This window comes from Perca flavescens, chromosome 10 (assembly GCF_004354835.1).
Source record: "Perca flavescens isolate YP-PL-M2 chromosome 10, PFLA_1.0, whole genome shotgun sequence".
Classification (NCBI taxonomy): Eukaryota; Metazoa; Chordata; class Actinopteri; order Perciformes; family Percidae; genus Perca; species Perca flavescens.
The window spans coordinates 14,367,453-14,382,938 of NC_041340.1; the positions used below are offsets into that span (position 1 = coordinate 14,367,453).

Sequence of the window (15,486 nt, forward strand, 5' to 3'; positions counted from 1 at the left end):
TCATTTTAGGTGTCAGCCATCTCATAGGATTGTTTGTTTAGTCAAAGCATATGAACATTGCCATCTTGTGGTTGTTTCTCAAGGCACCAAATTTACACCTAAGAAAGTGTCATTAGGTAAAGATGGTGGCCTCAATAAGTGTTTGTCACTCTTTTTAAACTTCCTGGAGTAAGCAAGCAAGTAAACCTTATTTGTAGGTACATGTGTGGACACTTAAAATCCCTTGGTTGAACAATGTCATGTTATAGCTCCTGGATACTCAAACAGCCTATCTCTGAACACTGTTACAGGTAAACCTGTTTTACAGATTACCACATATGCCAACTTGCAAAAGATTCCCAGTCTCTTGCAAGACCACACTGAAAGCTTTTGTGAAACTGGAGTGCTGCTTTCTAAATAGGATAAAAGCTCAGATCATTTTGTGTGTGGGTGTGTGTAGCCAAATCAATATCCAGCAACCCATTAAGGCAGGCGGGCCGGGTACGTCTTGGGCAAGAAGAAGTGTCTAATGTCTGAGGAGCTTCTCGTCACTGAACGGAGAACAACACAGTAGAGCTCTCCATTACGGCCCTCGGTCATCATCACACTCCTCAGACTGCTGATGGTGACATCACTGTCACGGGATAAGAAGGCTACCGGGAACTGCTTTAGCCTCAACACAAACACCCACCCAAAACACAGCAGCATTACAGTTATCCATCAGCAAGGATAGAGGGGGAAAGAGATGCTGAATGTGTGGGCAGAAGCATGTCAGGATGTTTCTAAAAAACAAGCGCACATGCTTGAAACAAAAAAAAGACGACTCCACGCTGGAGTATATTTAGAAAGTCTTGCTCTGGATAATGGCTTTTAATGTGGAAGATTCCAATTATCCACAAGCCTCTGCCAGTGTCCCCCACCATAGGAAGATTGGAGGGGAGGGGAGGGGAGGGAGGGTGGGTGGGTGGGTGAAGGGTTGGTGGGTCCAGCTGGTCCTGTCTCTAGTGGGACTGACAAGAGCTCGTAACTTTTCCCCTCCCTCTGCGTCATAGCCGCCCCCTTTGAAGGGAGCAACTGCAGTCGACCAATAAGAATGTGTTTGACTGTCCCATGATACAAGCATCTTAACTCAAAAATGTAAACATCTGGCAAACATTTAGACTTGCCACAGAATAGGGCTGATCAACTATACTATAAAAACACTATTCTGTCAGGCATTGCAGACAGAAATTGGGAAAAGGAGCAAACATTTATTTATATACGTCCTCCGAGAAAGCTCAATGAGTATTTGAGACTTACTTTTAAAGAAATTCTCTCCCATTTTAGTAAATATATTCAGTCTGAGACTTCTTTAATGGAATGAGGGACACATGGTGGAGTCAGATTAGTCATCAATTGATCAATGGTTGCTAAAGTAAAATATCTGGAAATAGTTCAAAAGTAAGCATCACAATTTCACAGAGCCAAAGTTGACATATTTAAATTGCTTATTTTATGCAATCACCAGTCCGAAACAAAAAGATAATCAGTTTAGTATAATTGAAGACCAAAAAAACCTAGCGGCATTTTAAGAGCTGGGACTGGGGGGATTTTTTTGGCATTCTTGCTTAATACAAATTATTATCATCATATTATCATTATTATTATATTATTATTATCAGACACAGAATATCTACTCACGTTCAAATTGTTTTGCGGGGTCAGTTATAAATACAGTAAAATAACTTATTCCAATGTTTTCTAGACAAGGCCACACCTGGCATCAGGGTCAATACTTCTTTCTGACTATGGAGGACAAACTGAGTGCTCTCTGTATGTATTAACTATTCGTATTAGATCTCTAAACAGAAATTAGTACTAAAACTGCACTGGCATTCTGCTTATAAATGTGATTGATTGTTATCTAAAATGGATGATTATTACAATTGCAGCTGTGGTATTGCTTTGCTGAAACACTTAATTGTCATGATTTTCAGAGCGCGCAGGCACGCACACGCACGCACACACACACACACACACACACACACACACACACACACACACACACACACACACACACACACACACACTGCAGTCACATGCTGGCTGACTGACACAAAGGGGAGTCACATAAATCTATGGAGTAGTATGATGCAGGTCATGTATACCAGAGGCTAATATCTACTAACATCATATGAGTTCAGTCATGCTTCTTTAGTTGTAGTGTGATAACTTTATGTGTACTGAGTGTAGGCATAGTGCAATAAAATAATATTCTACAATTATAGCCATGATCTGCTAAAAGTCTTGATTATTTCACATAAAAAGCACAAATAGATGGGGAAATGGTATACGTGCAGTTTAGTGTCCCACAATTATTTTCCAAAAACTGAGTGTTCCAAATGATGAGGGTCTTATTTGAGACAGTTCAGTTAATTATTTTCCAAAAAACTGAGGGTTACGGTTAGCAGGTTCATAATTAGGGACATTGTATGGGGAATTTGGGGAACTAAACTGCACGTATACCTTGGGACAATTTTATATCAACATGACTCCACAGGGAACTCAAATTGTATGACTATCTGTATAATACTATAATACATTAGCTAGTCAGTTACAAGAAAGCAAGGAATAAGTAGCCTAGAAAACATGCTTGACTGTAGACTCACCCTGGTTGAAGTTGTCATCAGCACAGCATATCAGCACGCTGTGATATATCCCCTGACCAGCTTTAAGCTGTGGCTGTCCTCGAGAAAACACGCCGACGTTAGAAAAACATTATTATCCCTGGTGCGAGTTGGAGACAGACGGCTCCATCATCGCACTGTCACCGGTTAGGTCAGCTTTACCCTCCTGCAGCGTTCGTGTGCTTCCTGACACAAGCTTGCAGTTTTCTCCGACAGGGGCTGATGCGTGGGGAATTCCTAGCAGTCACATTTTCCTGGGAAATGATTGGCCTGGCACCAAAGTTTGGCTGTAGAAGCCTGGTAGTAGTGAGAGGAATCAGGACTGGTTTCACAATTGAGCAATAAGCATCGAAGGACGGTTGTTGACGTTATGAAAAAAAAGTTGCTTACTGTCCGCGTCATGTTTTAAAAGTAGCCTAAATATGATCAATACATACTTTTATTCTTTATCGATATTATTAGTATTATGATGTAGCCTACGTGTAATCCACCGCCAAGGAACAGGGAAAAGCTATAGATTTTGTAATTTAGTAAACCGTTAACGTTAAACAAACTAAGCGACCGTTCGGTTAACGTTAATGTTTAGCTAGCTAGCTAGTCAACCGTTAACGTTACCCGGTCACATGTGTCACTTTATAGGCAATTTTGTCAACAACTCAAAACGATTTAATCAAATTAAGTTACGGACGAAAATAAAGTTGGTTGTAGCCTACAAGCTAGCGTTGGATTTTTTTTCAGTCGAGTTTGTTTTCCTGTAGCTAATACGTTGGACTACGAAATGTTAAGCAAGGGGAGATATAAGTGGAAATGGCCGGGTAGGTCCAAGCCCTTGTTGTGGGAGGATGAGAGCAATTGAGGATAATGTTAACTCCTCAACGGGCGGGGTCTTACGTTACAGTAACGTTAGCTAGTATCCCTGGAAATGATGAGCGTATGTTGTGATAGCTGTATCAAATGACCTAGCTAGCTACAGCTGAAACACTTTCCGTTTGTCTTATTATGTGTTTCTAACGGAGATGAGTTAATATTTATTTGGCATGGTCCAAGCCAAAAGGGCAAGTTCCCATACCGGGAGTCGAACCCGGGCCGCCTGGGTGAAAACCAGGAATCCTAACCGCTAGACCATATGGGAAAGGCGTTTACTTAACCGAGAAGAATCCGTTTTGCTTTTATTTCAGTGCAGTTCATATTAATATGTAGTTGCTGTTTTCACTACTTATTTTAGAAATAACGATTTTACAATGGTCAAATAAACCAACCGGCTCAGTAACCATACATTTATGGCAATCACTCTTGTTCTGGGTTGTTGTGCCGTATAATTTAAATTTAAATACTTGGGGCCTAGGTAACGTTACCATCTAGTGGTCTTTCAATGTTACTGTTAACTGAATACAGGATGTCAGCCATAAATACCTTTTAACAGTCACTGGCTATACCCAAAGTAATTATTTTAATATGGATGAAATTAATCGATGGATTGGCAAAAATAAAAATGAATATGAGGAAAAGGGAAGGATAAAGCCTTAAAAACATAGCGTTACGAATCTTTACCGTGTTCCGAACAAAACAAAAGTGCTAGGGTTGCTAAACATATGACGTAATTTTCTGTGGAATAATACAAGCATAGAGACGGGGTTCTCTCAACTATAAAAAAAATAATCTTGCTATATTTACAACGAGCTAAAACTGGTTCAGACAAGTAAACAGGCATATTCAACAATATCACGTTCAGTGATACTGTAAGCTTATGTTTGTGTGGCTATACAGCTCACCAATATAGAGCCAGTCGAAGTGAATGTCCTCTTTCTAGTGCAAGTGGTAGCGCCCTTAAGACTAGCAGAGGCAGCCAAATATTGGACAAACTAGCATTCGTTGGCTAGCCAGCTAGGAGTTAAAATAATACACCGATAAAAAAATAATTTCCCTACACTTGAGCCGCTTACGTTTATGCCAAGGATTTAGGTTTCCGTGTAAACAGGATGTCAACTCCAGCAAGACGACGTTTAATGAGAGATTTTAAACGGTAAGCGAAAAGAAAACAACACAGAAGTAGCTATAGCTAACGTTAGCAACCCAAGACTAGCCTGTAAGCGTTAGCCTAAACGGCATTCTGAACTACAACCCTACCATCAATTAATACAGATCGACACATGTAGACACACCGGCGGATTATAATCGTGTTTTTGTCTCCCCGCTATTTTTGGTTAGTGTTAACAAGTTAATGACCGGTAAGATACTGACAAGTAACGATAATTGTTAACGTTACTGCAGCCAAGAGTAGTAACGTTGATGTTGTGTAACTCATGCTCGCTGTCGTAGATGTAGCTAGATGTCGTACTACTCTGATTTTTTTGCCCTATATAACATAATGACTTATCGAGCCTTCCTCGAAACTGTTAATGGCTCTGTTCCTATGATATCTATGGGCTTTATTTGTAACTGGTTATTGAGGATACAAGAGAGCCAGAACCGCCAGATGGCCCTTCAAAGGCAGATGAAACGTTTGGGTAGATGTATACTGTCCAAATGCACACTGATAAAGGGAGCTCCTGGTAGATCACCATCTAAGCCTGAGGATAAGCAACCATCTGCCATGCAGTTACTAAAAACCTGCAGACATTCAGCACAGTCCGACATAACACATGTTTTTTTAATCCCTGATCTACAGTATGCTCTAACTAAACAATACTGATGGATGGTCACAGAGTCCAAGACTTAATCCTGGCCCACTGTCTAAATCAATTACCACAGTTAGTTTTTGACACTGACTTAGTTTAGTTTATTTGCACACAAAAAAAGATATTAAATATAAAACAAAAGAAAAGTAATTTCAGTGCAGGAGAGGAAGGAAGCCTGAAAGGCTTATTCAGAGTCCTCCACTTATACAAATTAAAATTTGAAATGACATTATTACTTCTAAAAAAAAAATGAAAACAAGCATACAAAAGACAAACACACACACACACACACACACACACACAAATTAAAAATAAATAAGAAAACAGAAAAACAAACCTAGGATAAGTCCAACAACCAACAGAAGCAACCAGCCATAACTTTTCTGAACTGAACACACTAATGGACTTAACTTTAATAAACATTCATCCAGAACAGGGACGTCAAACTCAACTTCTCTAAGGGCCACAATGGAAAATAAGAATCACATCAAGGGACATGTTTAGTTTATTGATATGCTTTTATTTAATCGAAAAAGTCAAATATCTTTGACTGTATTATTGCATGTGTCATATAGTCTACTCACTTACAGTTTGGTCAACATAAAGTCCTAAAGAAGTCAGGAAAAAGTTCCTAAGCCATCATAGAAAAAAAGCACCCAAAAACTTTGGCAAAAGTGACAACAATGTTGGAAAAAGTTACAAATCGTCAAAAGAAATGACAACAACGTCACAAAAAATGACAAAAACTAGGTGGGCTAAAATGTATTGTGAACCTAAATTGATATGCAGGCCGGATCATAATCTGTGAGGGGCCGGATCTGGCCCGCGGGCCTTGAGTTTGACACATGTGATCTAGAACATGTAATGGCCAAGCAGGTAAAGACATTGTTCATTTTCACTCAGGTATGACAGTACACTAGTGGTTTTTAAACTTTTCAGGGTCTCCTAAACTGACACAAATTAGACCACAGACCCCTATTTGATAAGATTTGGTCCCAGGGTCCCCCATCTGATAGGATTTTTGCTTTTTAGATGTTTTATTAAAGAAAGTGTATAAAACCCATGACCAAAATAGTCATACATTCTGTCATTGTGTTACTTATGGATGGAAATATAGTGAAAATAAGTTATTCCCCTTTTTGCTGGGAACTCCCTGGAATCCCCTCAAGGACCCTGGGGGTTCCCGGACCCCACTGTGGGAAAGACAACTTTAAGTATTTTACCACTTTACAATATTAATACAGTATGCTTGATGTTATTATATTACAAAACAAACATTCAGATGAATAATTAGCATTATTATCATGTTTCTTGTGTTAATATAGCACCCAGCTGTAATTCCTGGTGGAGAGTTTGCCAATAGAAAATCCACCAACTGTCAGCCCCTTTTAGCATACAATTACCCACCCAGGTTTAGAGATAAAATTTAGGGCTTGTACTCCTTTTTTCATATTCAACAGAGCCTTGCTGTCTGCTGATTTGTTTTGTATTTGTATTAGTCTTCAATCCGACTTTTTAATATTATTATTATTATTATTATTATTATTATTATTAACCTGCCCTGTTCACCACCAGCGGGGGCATAATACTTTATGTCTAGTAGATATGACTTTGACTTCCATGTGTTATGCTCTGTCTAATAGCACCTGCATTTTGTGATACCACCTTGCTTTTACTGTATCTGTTAGGCTGCAAGAGGATCCTCCAGCTGGAGTTAGTGGGGCCCCATCGGAAAACAATATCATGGTATGGAACGCTGTCATTTTTGGGTAAGTCAAGTTGATTTGTTTAAAACTATGACAGAGGGATTTTAGACTTTTAGTAATCAAATGTTTTGTTAAAGTAGTCTCTGCTTTTTTTGGACATAAAATAAGTGATAAAGCTGCAGGTTTTGTCAGTATTTTAAATTAGAGCATGAAAAGTTAATTGGAGCTTTTTGTAAGTGATGGTCTACAACCTGTTTGCCTCTCTTTTAGACCAGAGGGAACACCTTTTGAAGATGGTAAGTCCTCTCTAAAGCCCTTAATATCCATATCATTTGTCTTTCCATCCTTGCTATGACATTAATCCAGCAAATATTCATTAGGACTTGAAGCATTGGACTTTGGAAGTTAGATGATATGAATTGGTATACTTATGAGTTGATTTTAAATGGTGCCTTGAACATTTAGGTGGCGACAGCTTGTTTTGCCTGTAAACTACTGACCAGGTCTACATGAATCAGATTGAGTGTTTTTGAAGAAGTTCAGATGTTTTAAACAATAACTTAACTGCACTGGACTTTGTCAAATCGTGTTACAAAACCAACACTTGTTGTCCAAGAAGGCAAATCCTTGACTTTGAGTTAATTCCTTTGTCTGCTTCAGCATCTGTGAACAGTGAGCTTTTGTTGATCTTTTATTTTACAGACACCATTTCACAACAAGAATCCGTTTCTGATCACTAACTTGGCAGCTGAGTTACAAAAATGATTTAGTCCTACTTTTTGAGTGTTATATTAACATCACCAGAACAACCGGTCAGACAAACATGCAATTTCTAGTTGGGTAGATTACTGTGACACACCGTTTTTGGTTAATGTATGTCAATTCATACTATGCAATTACTTCTTACTTTCAGGAACCTTCAAACTTACCATCGAATTCACAGAGGAATATCCAAATAAACCTCCAACAGTGCGATTTGTTTCGAAAATGTTTCATCCAAATGGTATTTACATAATGTATTGCACTAACCATTTCAATTGCAGCAATTAAAAGTTGTTCCATTTATCATTTATTTATCCCAGAAAAGCTTTATATTCTATATGCTATTTTGCAGTGTATGCAGATGGCAGCATATGCTTAGATATACTTCAGAATCGTTGGAGTCCAACCTATGATGTCTCTTCAATCTTAACTTCAATACAGGTAATACAATATTCTTTTATGCAGATGGACAGTGTGCGCCAATGCAAATTAGGATCAGTTGTAGTGACGAGAGAAATGATATCCACATTTATTGTAAAGAAATAGTAATTTGTACATGTCATGTTATGTCATATAAAAGTTTATATGACCCCTAACCCGCTGCCATTCTTTGTTGTATATTTAAAGTCTTTACTGGATGAGCCAAACCCAAACAGTCCAGCCAACAGCCAAGCAGCCCAGCTGTACCAGGAAAACAAGCGCGAGTACGAGAAGAGGGTTTCTGCTATTGTTGAACAGAGTTGGCGTGACTGTTGACCCCTGTTATTGTTCAAGTATGAACAGTGTCCTGCTCAGAATCGAGAAACCACAGATCAAGAAAACGACTCCTCTCACAGAAATAAAATGACACATCTTAAAATCCTTCTCAATATATTTGTCCCACAACTGTTGCTAAGTTTGTATGTTGTGTTGTGGCATTCACTCTTGCCGAATGCTATTGTTGGGCAATAGCGTATGTTTGTTAAAAGTTAATGTACCTTGTTATATCTGGGTTACTTGCTACATGCCCCAACTATTTTTCTTTAAAAAAAAAACAAAAAAAAACTCAGTTGTCACTTTTCTACCGGTTTATTACACGAAGTAAGCTGGTTGGATGATACAGTGACAGTTAATTAGATGTGCTTGCTGTGTGGTTTGCTGTGTAGATACTGACGGTGCATATTTACAAAAAAAAACAAAGCCGTTTCATGGGTGTTTCTCCTTCTGTTTCAGTGGCCTCACTCTTTATGGTTTTGTTTCTTTTTGTCTTTTGAAAGCCTTTCAGAGGGATAGAATATTAACCTGGCATGGGCATCCATCCCTCTAACAAGTTGTCAACAACAGATGCCTTTGGGGGTCATTTTTCTCTCAACTGTTATTGTAAAACCATGCCTTTTGACTATAAAAATGCTCTAGATATTGGTGAATATATATATACACACATGTCCCTCTTCAAAACAGAAACAAGACATTTAGTACCCTTTCTGGGCACCTAACTTTGTTTCATGCACAGTTTCATAATGCTGACATTTAAAGGCTGTGTGAGAACATTTCTATGCTATTTTACAATCTTACACATCAGCTGACATAATAGGCTGATAACACTGTTTTCAGATTATAAAACTTTGCACTGGTAACCCATGTAACAAACTGTACATTTTCTTGTAAATAAAATAAATATACCACAACTGTCTTTGTACCTTTTTAACTCCATACAAAAATATCCATCCGATTATCAGTTTTAATTTATTCATTCATAACAGCTGTGAACACAAGCAGACAAGTTAATTGTACTCACATAAACCAACACAGACATTAAACAAAGATCACAGCTTACAGTTTCCACGTGAAGATTTCTGATTATGGATGCAGCTTGTATTTGTAGAATGACCGGTGTTAAAAGAGCCAACGGCATTGCTGGTAGAGAGAAATGTATCACTACAGTGAGACTGATATGTGCACCTAACTAGTTTGATGTTGATGCCTCTCATGAGTCAACTGTCAACAGTGTTAAACAAGCAGTGAAAAGCTGCATATTTTGCCAGGTTTCTTAAATAGCCAGAAAAAAAAAGTGGCGAGAAAATCTTCCGTCTTTTAAAAAAAAATAAAAATACCCCAACAACAACAAGACATGATTCCACAAATTACCAAACACAAGCATGTTGTGCAAAAGTGAAACAAATAAGACGTGGAATGGCAGGAGACCGAAATAGACAAATCACTTGTCCTAAATTATCCCCTGCTAAAGCTAAAGTACATTTAATGGCAAAGGAATGCAGAAACCACAGGTGATCCCTGAAGGATTCTCTTTTATTAATGTATTGTAAGTTTGTCACACACACACACAAGTATAAACAGAGCAGTTACACTTGAGTGTGATTTGTACTGAAGTCCAAGCGGATGTTTGATGATTTTTATTTTATTTTGCCCTGCATGCACATCAGTGAGAGGCCTGAGGTTTAACGAGTTCGTATCGTCCCACCTGTCCCTCCTGTAAAAGCTGACCAATGAGCTGGTCTTTGTGTACTTTGCGACTGACAACAAGGAACCGTTGCCGCCCTTGTCCGTACGACTTGCTCCGTAGGCCGTATTTCTGAGATATCTGGTGGATCTGCTTGCGTTCATCGTTGGTGAGGTCAGTGGAGAAGCGAAGATCATCCTGACGGTCTGAACTGGCATAGTTACGTATGATGTCCTCAATATCACGTTTGCTGAGCTGGTTTCCAGCTTTGTCCATGTCCATACCCAACCCTTCCCTGGAGAACTGCTCCTTCACTCTGATTGGTTCTGCAATGCCCTCCCCATCTCGGCCCAGACCACCTCCTTTCCAGCCCATCTTGCGGAGCAGCTGGTTTCCGATGTTGTCTTCCTTAATCTCCTGCCTTATGGCCTCCTCACCTGAACGAGCCAGGATTTGGGATCGGGATATGGCGTCGCTGTTCCCCTCCTTTCTTAGGTTGGATTTGACCACAGCGTGCGTCTGTCTCAAGGTGGCTAAGGCCTCATTTGCTGCAATGTGCTTCACTATTTTCTTGGGCCCAATTCCAGCTGCTACATACTGTCCTTCCAAGTAAACTTCACACCTCCAGCGATGATCAGGCAGAACTGTGAACTTGTAATCAGCAGTCACTTTATTAAACTGAGCTGTGTCATTAATGATACAGATTGCATTGTCAGAGTTTTCAAGGATGACCAACTCGCTCAGATGCTTCTTTTTGCCAACCTGTTGCCCAAAGCGTCCACCAGAATCTGGCAGATTATTTCCTCTGGAGTATTGTGACTGTTGCTGTTGTTGTAGCTGCTGCTGCTGCTGCTGCTGCTGCTGCTGTTGCTGCTGTTGTTGCTGCAGCTGCTGCTGCTGTCGTTGTGCCTGATTCATACGAAGTTTCCTCACTGCGTCTTCAGCCGCTGCATGCTTTGAGCTCTTTTTGGTACCTGTAGCCTGTGCCACAAGCTCATCCTGCAGGAAAACACTGCACAGCCAAGCACTGTTGTTGGGGAGCAACTCAAACTTATAGTCTATCTTCATGCGATTAAAAGCTGCAGAATTGTTGAGTATGCAAATGGCGTCATGAGCGTTGTCCATAACTACAAACTCTGTCCAGTGCTTACGTTTATCAGGCTCGTATTGGCCCTTAGAGCTGGGTGTCGGTTTATCATCTGGGTTTCGGAGTGCAGGTAAAAAGCTTGGGGTTGGGCTATTCATCTGGCACACAACTATGTCATTGACTAACGAGTGTCTGTATTTCCGCTGCACCACACGAACCTCAACTGTTTTCAGGAAGAGTTTTACAGCCTGCTCAGAGGCCCGGTCCCTCGCTCCATTTTTACTACCAGAGTATCCGGTGGCAAGATACACACCCTGACATCTCAGTTCACAGGCGTAACCGTCTGTTGGTACTTTCCTGTTCTTCGGTAGGTCAGCCTGAGGAATGTCCTTCAAGTTGACATATATATACTCCGGATTAGTCTTGCAGGCCTGAATACTGCGGCTCAACATGAAATTATAGTTTGGCGATTCACTTCCAGTCATGAACACGGGGTCCCTAAAAGCAACCGCCAATGCAGATGCTACACAGGTGATCAGCCTTTGCTTCTCATCTAATATTGGCTGAGATATAGCAATAGGCTGCAAGGAGAAGCCCGACTGAGAAGTGGTGGGACTGGGACTGCTCCTGCCTGGGCTGTTGTAGACTCTGCTGAATGGCCTGCTTGATGACGGCCGCTCCTGATGACTGAATCCCAAACCCTGACGTCCCGAATCCCAGCCTCCTGATCTGCTCCCTCCCCCGTATCCATTGTATCTGTGGGGCTGTGAATAAGAATCCAGAGTTCGAGAGGAGTGGGATTCATACTTGGCTGAGTAGTCCTGCTGTGTTTTTGCCATAAAGTTTGAAGTCGACCCACGTCCTCCATACCCCAACCCACTTGTACTACCTGAAAAAGTATCTCGGTCTCTATCTCTATGGGAACCCCAAGAGTCCGAACTGTGCGATGGCACTCTGTCAAAAGCAGGCCTCAGGGAGGAGGAGCCCTGCGCTCTGCTGGTGCCGCTGTAGGATGAGTGTTCAGAATCCCACTGTCTTGCACCGTACGACTCACTCCTCCTGCGCTCCTTTTCGTTCTCCTTCTCATCAGCACCAGTTCCTCCGCTGCTTCCACCACTGACAAAGTGTACAGGCTCGAATCGAGGCCTGGAACCAAATTTTGACACAGGCATTTTCCTCATGGGCTCGTCTCCTGCAATAGCATGACAATGGGTAAACAGTTAGAAAACCAAAAAAAGATGCCTGATTTACTTGAATTAATAACTTATCTCAGAAGGGCAAAACAAGGTTAATGTAAAAGTCCCATGAAACATCCTATTTGAAGAAATGAAGGAAATCACACTTACAGTGGGGGAAATAAGTATTTGACCCCTTGCTGATTTTGCAGGTTTGCCCACTTACAAAGAATGCAAAAATCTACAATTGTAATCATATGTACATTCTAACAGTGAAAGACAGAATCCCAAAGAAAATTCCAGAAAATCACATCATATGAATTTATTAAAATTGATAACCATCTGATGAGGAAAAACAGGTATTTGACCCCCTGGACAAACAGCAAGTATTCTGGCTCCTACAAGCCAGTTAGTCTTTCTTTAAGACACAGCCCCAATCCGAACCAATTATCTACATCAAATACACCTGCCTCACCTCGTTACCTGTATAAAAGACACCTGTCAACACCCAAACAACCAGCATCCAACATCACCACCATGGGCAAGACCAAAGAGCTTTCTCACGGACATCAGGGACAAGATTGTTGATCTGCACAAGGCTGGGATGGGCTACAAGAGAATCGGAAAGCAACTTGGAGAGAAAAGATCAACTGTCGGTGCAGTTATCAGGAAATGGAAGAAGCACCACACCACCGCCAACCTCCCTCGGTCTGGGCCTCCACACAAGATCTTGCCTCGTGGGGTGTCCCTGATCATGCGAACGGTGAGGAATCATCCCAAAACCACAAGGGGGGAACTGATGAATCAACTGAAGGCAGCTGGGACCACAGTTACAAAAGAAACGGTTGGTAACACACTACGCCGTCATGGATTGAAATCCTGCAGCGCACGCAAGGTCCCCCTGCTCAAGAAGAAACATGTACAGGCCCGCATGAAGTTCGCCATTCACCACCTGGACGACTCAGAAGAGGCCTGGAAGAAGGTGATGGGGGTGCTTTTCAGCCAAGGGGACGGGACAACTCCATCGTATTGAGGGGAGGATGGACGGGGCCATGTATCGTGGAATTCTGGACCGACATCTCCTTCCCTCAGTGAGAGAGCTGAAGATGGGTCGAGGATGGGTGTTTCAGCACGACAACGACCCTAAGCACACCGCCAAAGCAACAAAAGAGTGGCTGAAGAAGAAGCACATCAAGGTTCTGGAGTGGCCTAGCCAGTCTCCAGACCTGAATCCGATTTGAAAATCTTTGGAGGGAGCTTAAAATTCGAGTTGCCAGGCGACAACCTCGGAACCTGAATGATTTGGAGGCTGTCTGCAGGGAGGAGTGGGCCAACATCCCTGCCGAAATGTGCACAAACCTTGTCACCAACTATAAAAACCGTTTGACATCTGTGCTGGCCAATAATGGCTTTTCTACAAAATATTAACATGCTGTTTGTCCAGGGGGTCAAATACTTGTTTTTCCTCATCAGATGGTTATCAATTTTAATAAATTCATATGATGGGATTTTCTGGAATTTTCTTTGGGATTCTGTCTTTCACTGTTAGAATGTACATATGATTAAAATTGTAGATTTTTGCATTCTTTGTAAGTGGGCAAACCTGCAAAATCAGCAAGGGGTCAAATACTTATTTCCCCCACTGTACAAAGTGGGATTTCCTTCATTTCTTCAAATAGGATGTTGTGACAGGACTTAATGGTTAAGTTTGTCAAATGGGCAACGATAGTAATTTGTAAACAGCACTTGCCTCCTCAACCATCCCCATTTACAGAGGAGACAGAGACATGATTATGTGTCGGGCTATGCGGTTTGGATTGCCCCAAAATTTGTAAATCAGCCTTTTTACATGTCTAAGTAGCTGTAACAGTATATAAAACATATATTTGAATATAAAAATGTAACAGTGAAACACAAACAGTAGCTAACAACATGGAAATGGAAACTTTTGAACACAGACTACACAACCCAGATTAACACTCACTGCCATCAGAAGAAGTCGGTCTCTTTTTTGCTTCAGAACTTGGACTTGGGTCAAAGGAGGGCATTTCGCCAGTGTCAGTCCCTTCTGCCATCACCAGCGCCGTCCAAATCAAATCCAGGCCATACCTGTTATTGATGACAAAGATGTCAGTTGGACATAACATGAATAGATGAAATATACAAACACTGAACATACTGAGCTAATACTCCATGCTGCCTATAGGGGCTCAAACATTCCCTGGAAAACAAACTCCACCTGCCAGCAGCATGCAGTGACTGAACACAAAAACAATGTGCCTGGACAATATATTGCACAACTATAAATGTAGTATATGATCTTAACGGAGACAAAAAGCTGCATTTCGTACCAACACACGGGCCAGACAAAGTGACGCAGTAGGCCGACAGGGTGCATTTCTCACAAGCGAACATGTTTAAAAAAGAAAATGTATCGACATTTAGATGTGCGATTAGCCGTGGCATATTCCTACCTTAAGGTGTAGCCTTTGGTCCGATTTATATCTATGTCCTTCAGCCAAATAAGTGACAGTGCATTTATTTGTATGATCAGCCAGATATTATTTTCGTGCCAGCCTCTTTTAGCTAGCTAGCTAGCTAGCTAACTAACTAACTAACTAACATTGGCAATCCGGTGGTGATTGCTAGCTAGCATTAGCCAGCTAGCTAGTGCTAGCTTCTAGCTAACCCAGCTCCACTTCAGTAGCAACAGCCTGCTTATAGAGTTTTATGTCAGATTCAGCTGGTATTTAAAGGAAACGGACACGTAGGCTTGTATCCTGTAAGTGTAATATCCGAGACAGGTGGTTTAAAATGCTGCCCAAAAACCTCCTGGAGCTACCCATTCAACTAACTAGCAGGAAGCATCCATTTTCTGGTCCAGCTCAAGTCAAGAAAATCATGGCGTCTGTCACCGACCCACAATGCTTTGCCGCCGAACAGTTCAAGCTGCTGTCGCTTCACGTCATTAATGTGTACACGTGGTTCACAAA

The 15,486-nt window shown here is 41.1% G+C and overlaps 3 protein-coding genes and 1 non-coding gene across 4 annotated transcripts in view; 1 reads left to right on the forward strand and 3 right to left on the reverse strand.

The window, feature by feature from the left end:
• Nucleotides 1–4,441, reverse strand: part of elf1 (E74-like ETS transcription factor 1) — a 41,572-nt gene extending 37,131 nt beyond the window's left edge. Inside the window, exons 1-2 of the mRNA XM_028589964.1 lie at nucleotides 4,418–4,441; nucleotides 2,628–2,942 (exon numbers count right to left, since the gene is read on the reverse strand). The gene's annotated coding sequence lies outside the window, so the exon portion shown is untranslated. The remainder of the gene's footprint in view (nucleotides 1–2,627; nucleotides 2,943–4,417) is intronic.
• Nucleotides 3,706–3,777, reverse strand: trnae-uuc (transfer RNA glutamic acid (anticodon UUC)). Its single transcript has one exon. It is a non-coding gene; the product is annotated as a tRNA-Glu (tRNA).
• Nucleotides 4,442–4,443: 2 nt separating the features above from the next.
• Nucleotides 4,444–9,458, forward strand: LOC114563153 (ubiquitin-conjugating enzyme E2 A). The gene is made up of 6 exons (XM_028589966.1): nucleotides 4,444–4,668; nucleotides 7,012–7,092; nucleotides 7,300–7,325; nucleotides 7,943–8,032; nucleotides 8,144–8,232; nucleotides 8,419–9,458. Exons 1-6 carry the CDS (start codon nucleotides 4,625–4,627, stop codon nucleotides 8,545–8,547), a joined length of 459 nt encoding a protein of 152 aa, XP_028445767.1. The 5' UTR covers nucleotides 4,444–4,624; the 3' UTR covers nucleotides 8,548–9,458.
• On the reverse strand, nucleotides 8,309–15,448 carry nkrf (NFKB repressing factor). The gene is made up of 3 exons (XM_028589962.1): nucleotides 14,968–15,448; nucleotides 14,478–14,602; nucleotides 8,309–12,510 (listed from the first exon to the last, which is right to left on the reverse strand). Exons 2-3 carry the CDS (start codon nucleotides 14,566–14,568, stop codon nucleotides 10,211–10,213), a joined length of 2,391 nt encoding a protein of 796 aa, XP_028445763.1. The 5' UTR covers nucleotides 14,569–14,602; nucleotides 14,968–15,448; the 3' UTR covers nucleotides 8,309–10,210.
• Nucleotides 15,449–15,486: the final 38 nt, after the last annotated feature.

What these genes read in the sequence shown, in the direction of transcription:
- LOC114563153 (XM_028589966.1), top strand. Translation starts at nt 4,625, where the DNA reads ATGTCAACTCCAGCAAGACGACGTTTAATGAGAGATTTTAAACG. An exon ending in TGGAACGCTGTCATTTTTGG is followed by an intron (nt 7,093 to 7,299) that starts GTAAGTCAAGTT and finishes CCTCTCTTTTAG; the next exon opens with ACCAGAGGGAACACCTTTTG. An exon ending in GAAAATGTTTCATCCAAATG is followed by an intron (nt 8,033 to 8,143) that starts GTATTTACATAA and finishes GCTATTTTGCAG; the next exon opens with TGTATGCAGATGGCAGCATA.
- nkrf (XM_028589962.1), bottom strand. Translation starts at nt 14,568, where the DNA reads ATGGCAGAAGGGACTGACACTGGCGAAATGCCCTCCTTTGACCCAAGT. An exon ending in ACCGACTTCTTCTGATGGCA is followed by an intron (nt 12,511 to 14,477) that starts GTGAGTGTTAAT and finishes ATGCTATTGCAG; the next exon opens with GAGACGAGCCCATGAGGAAA.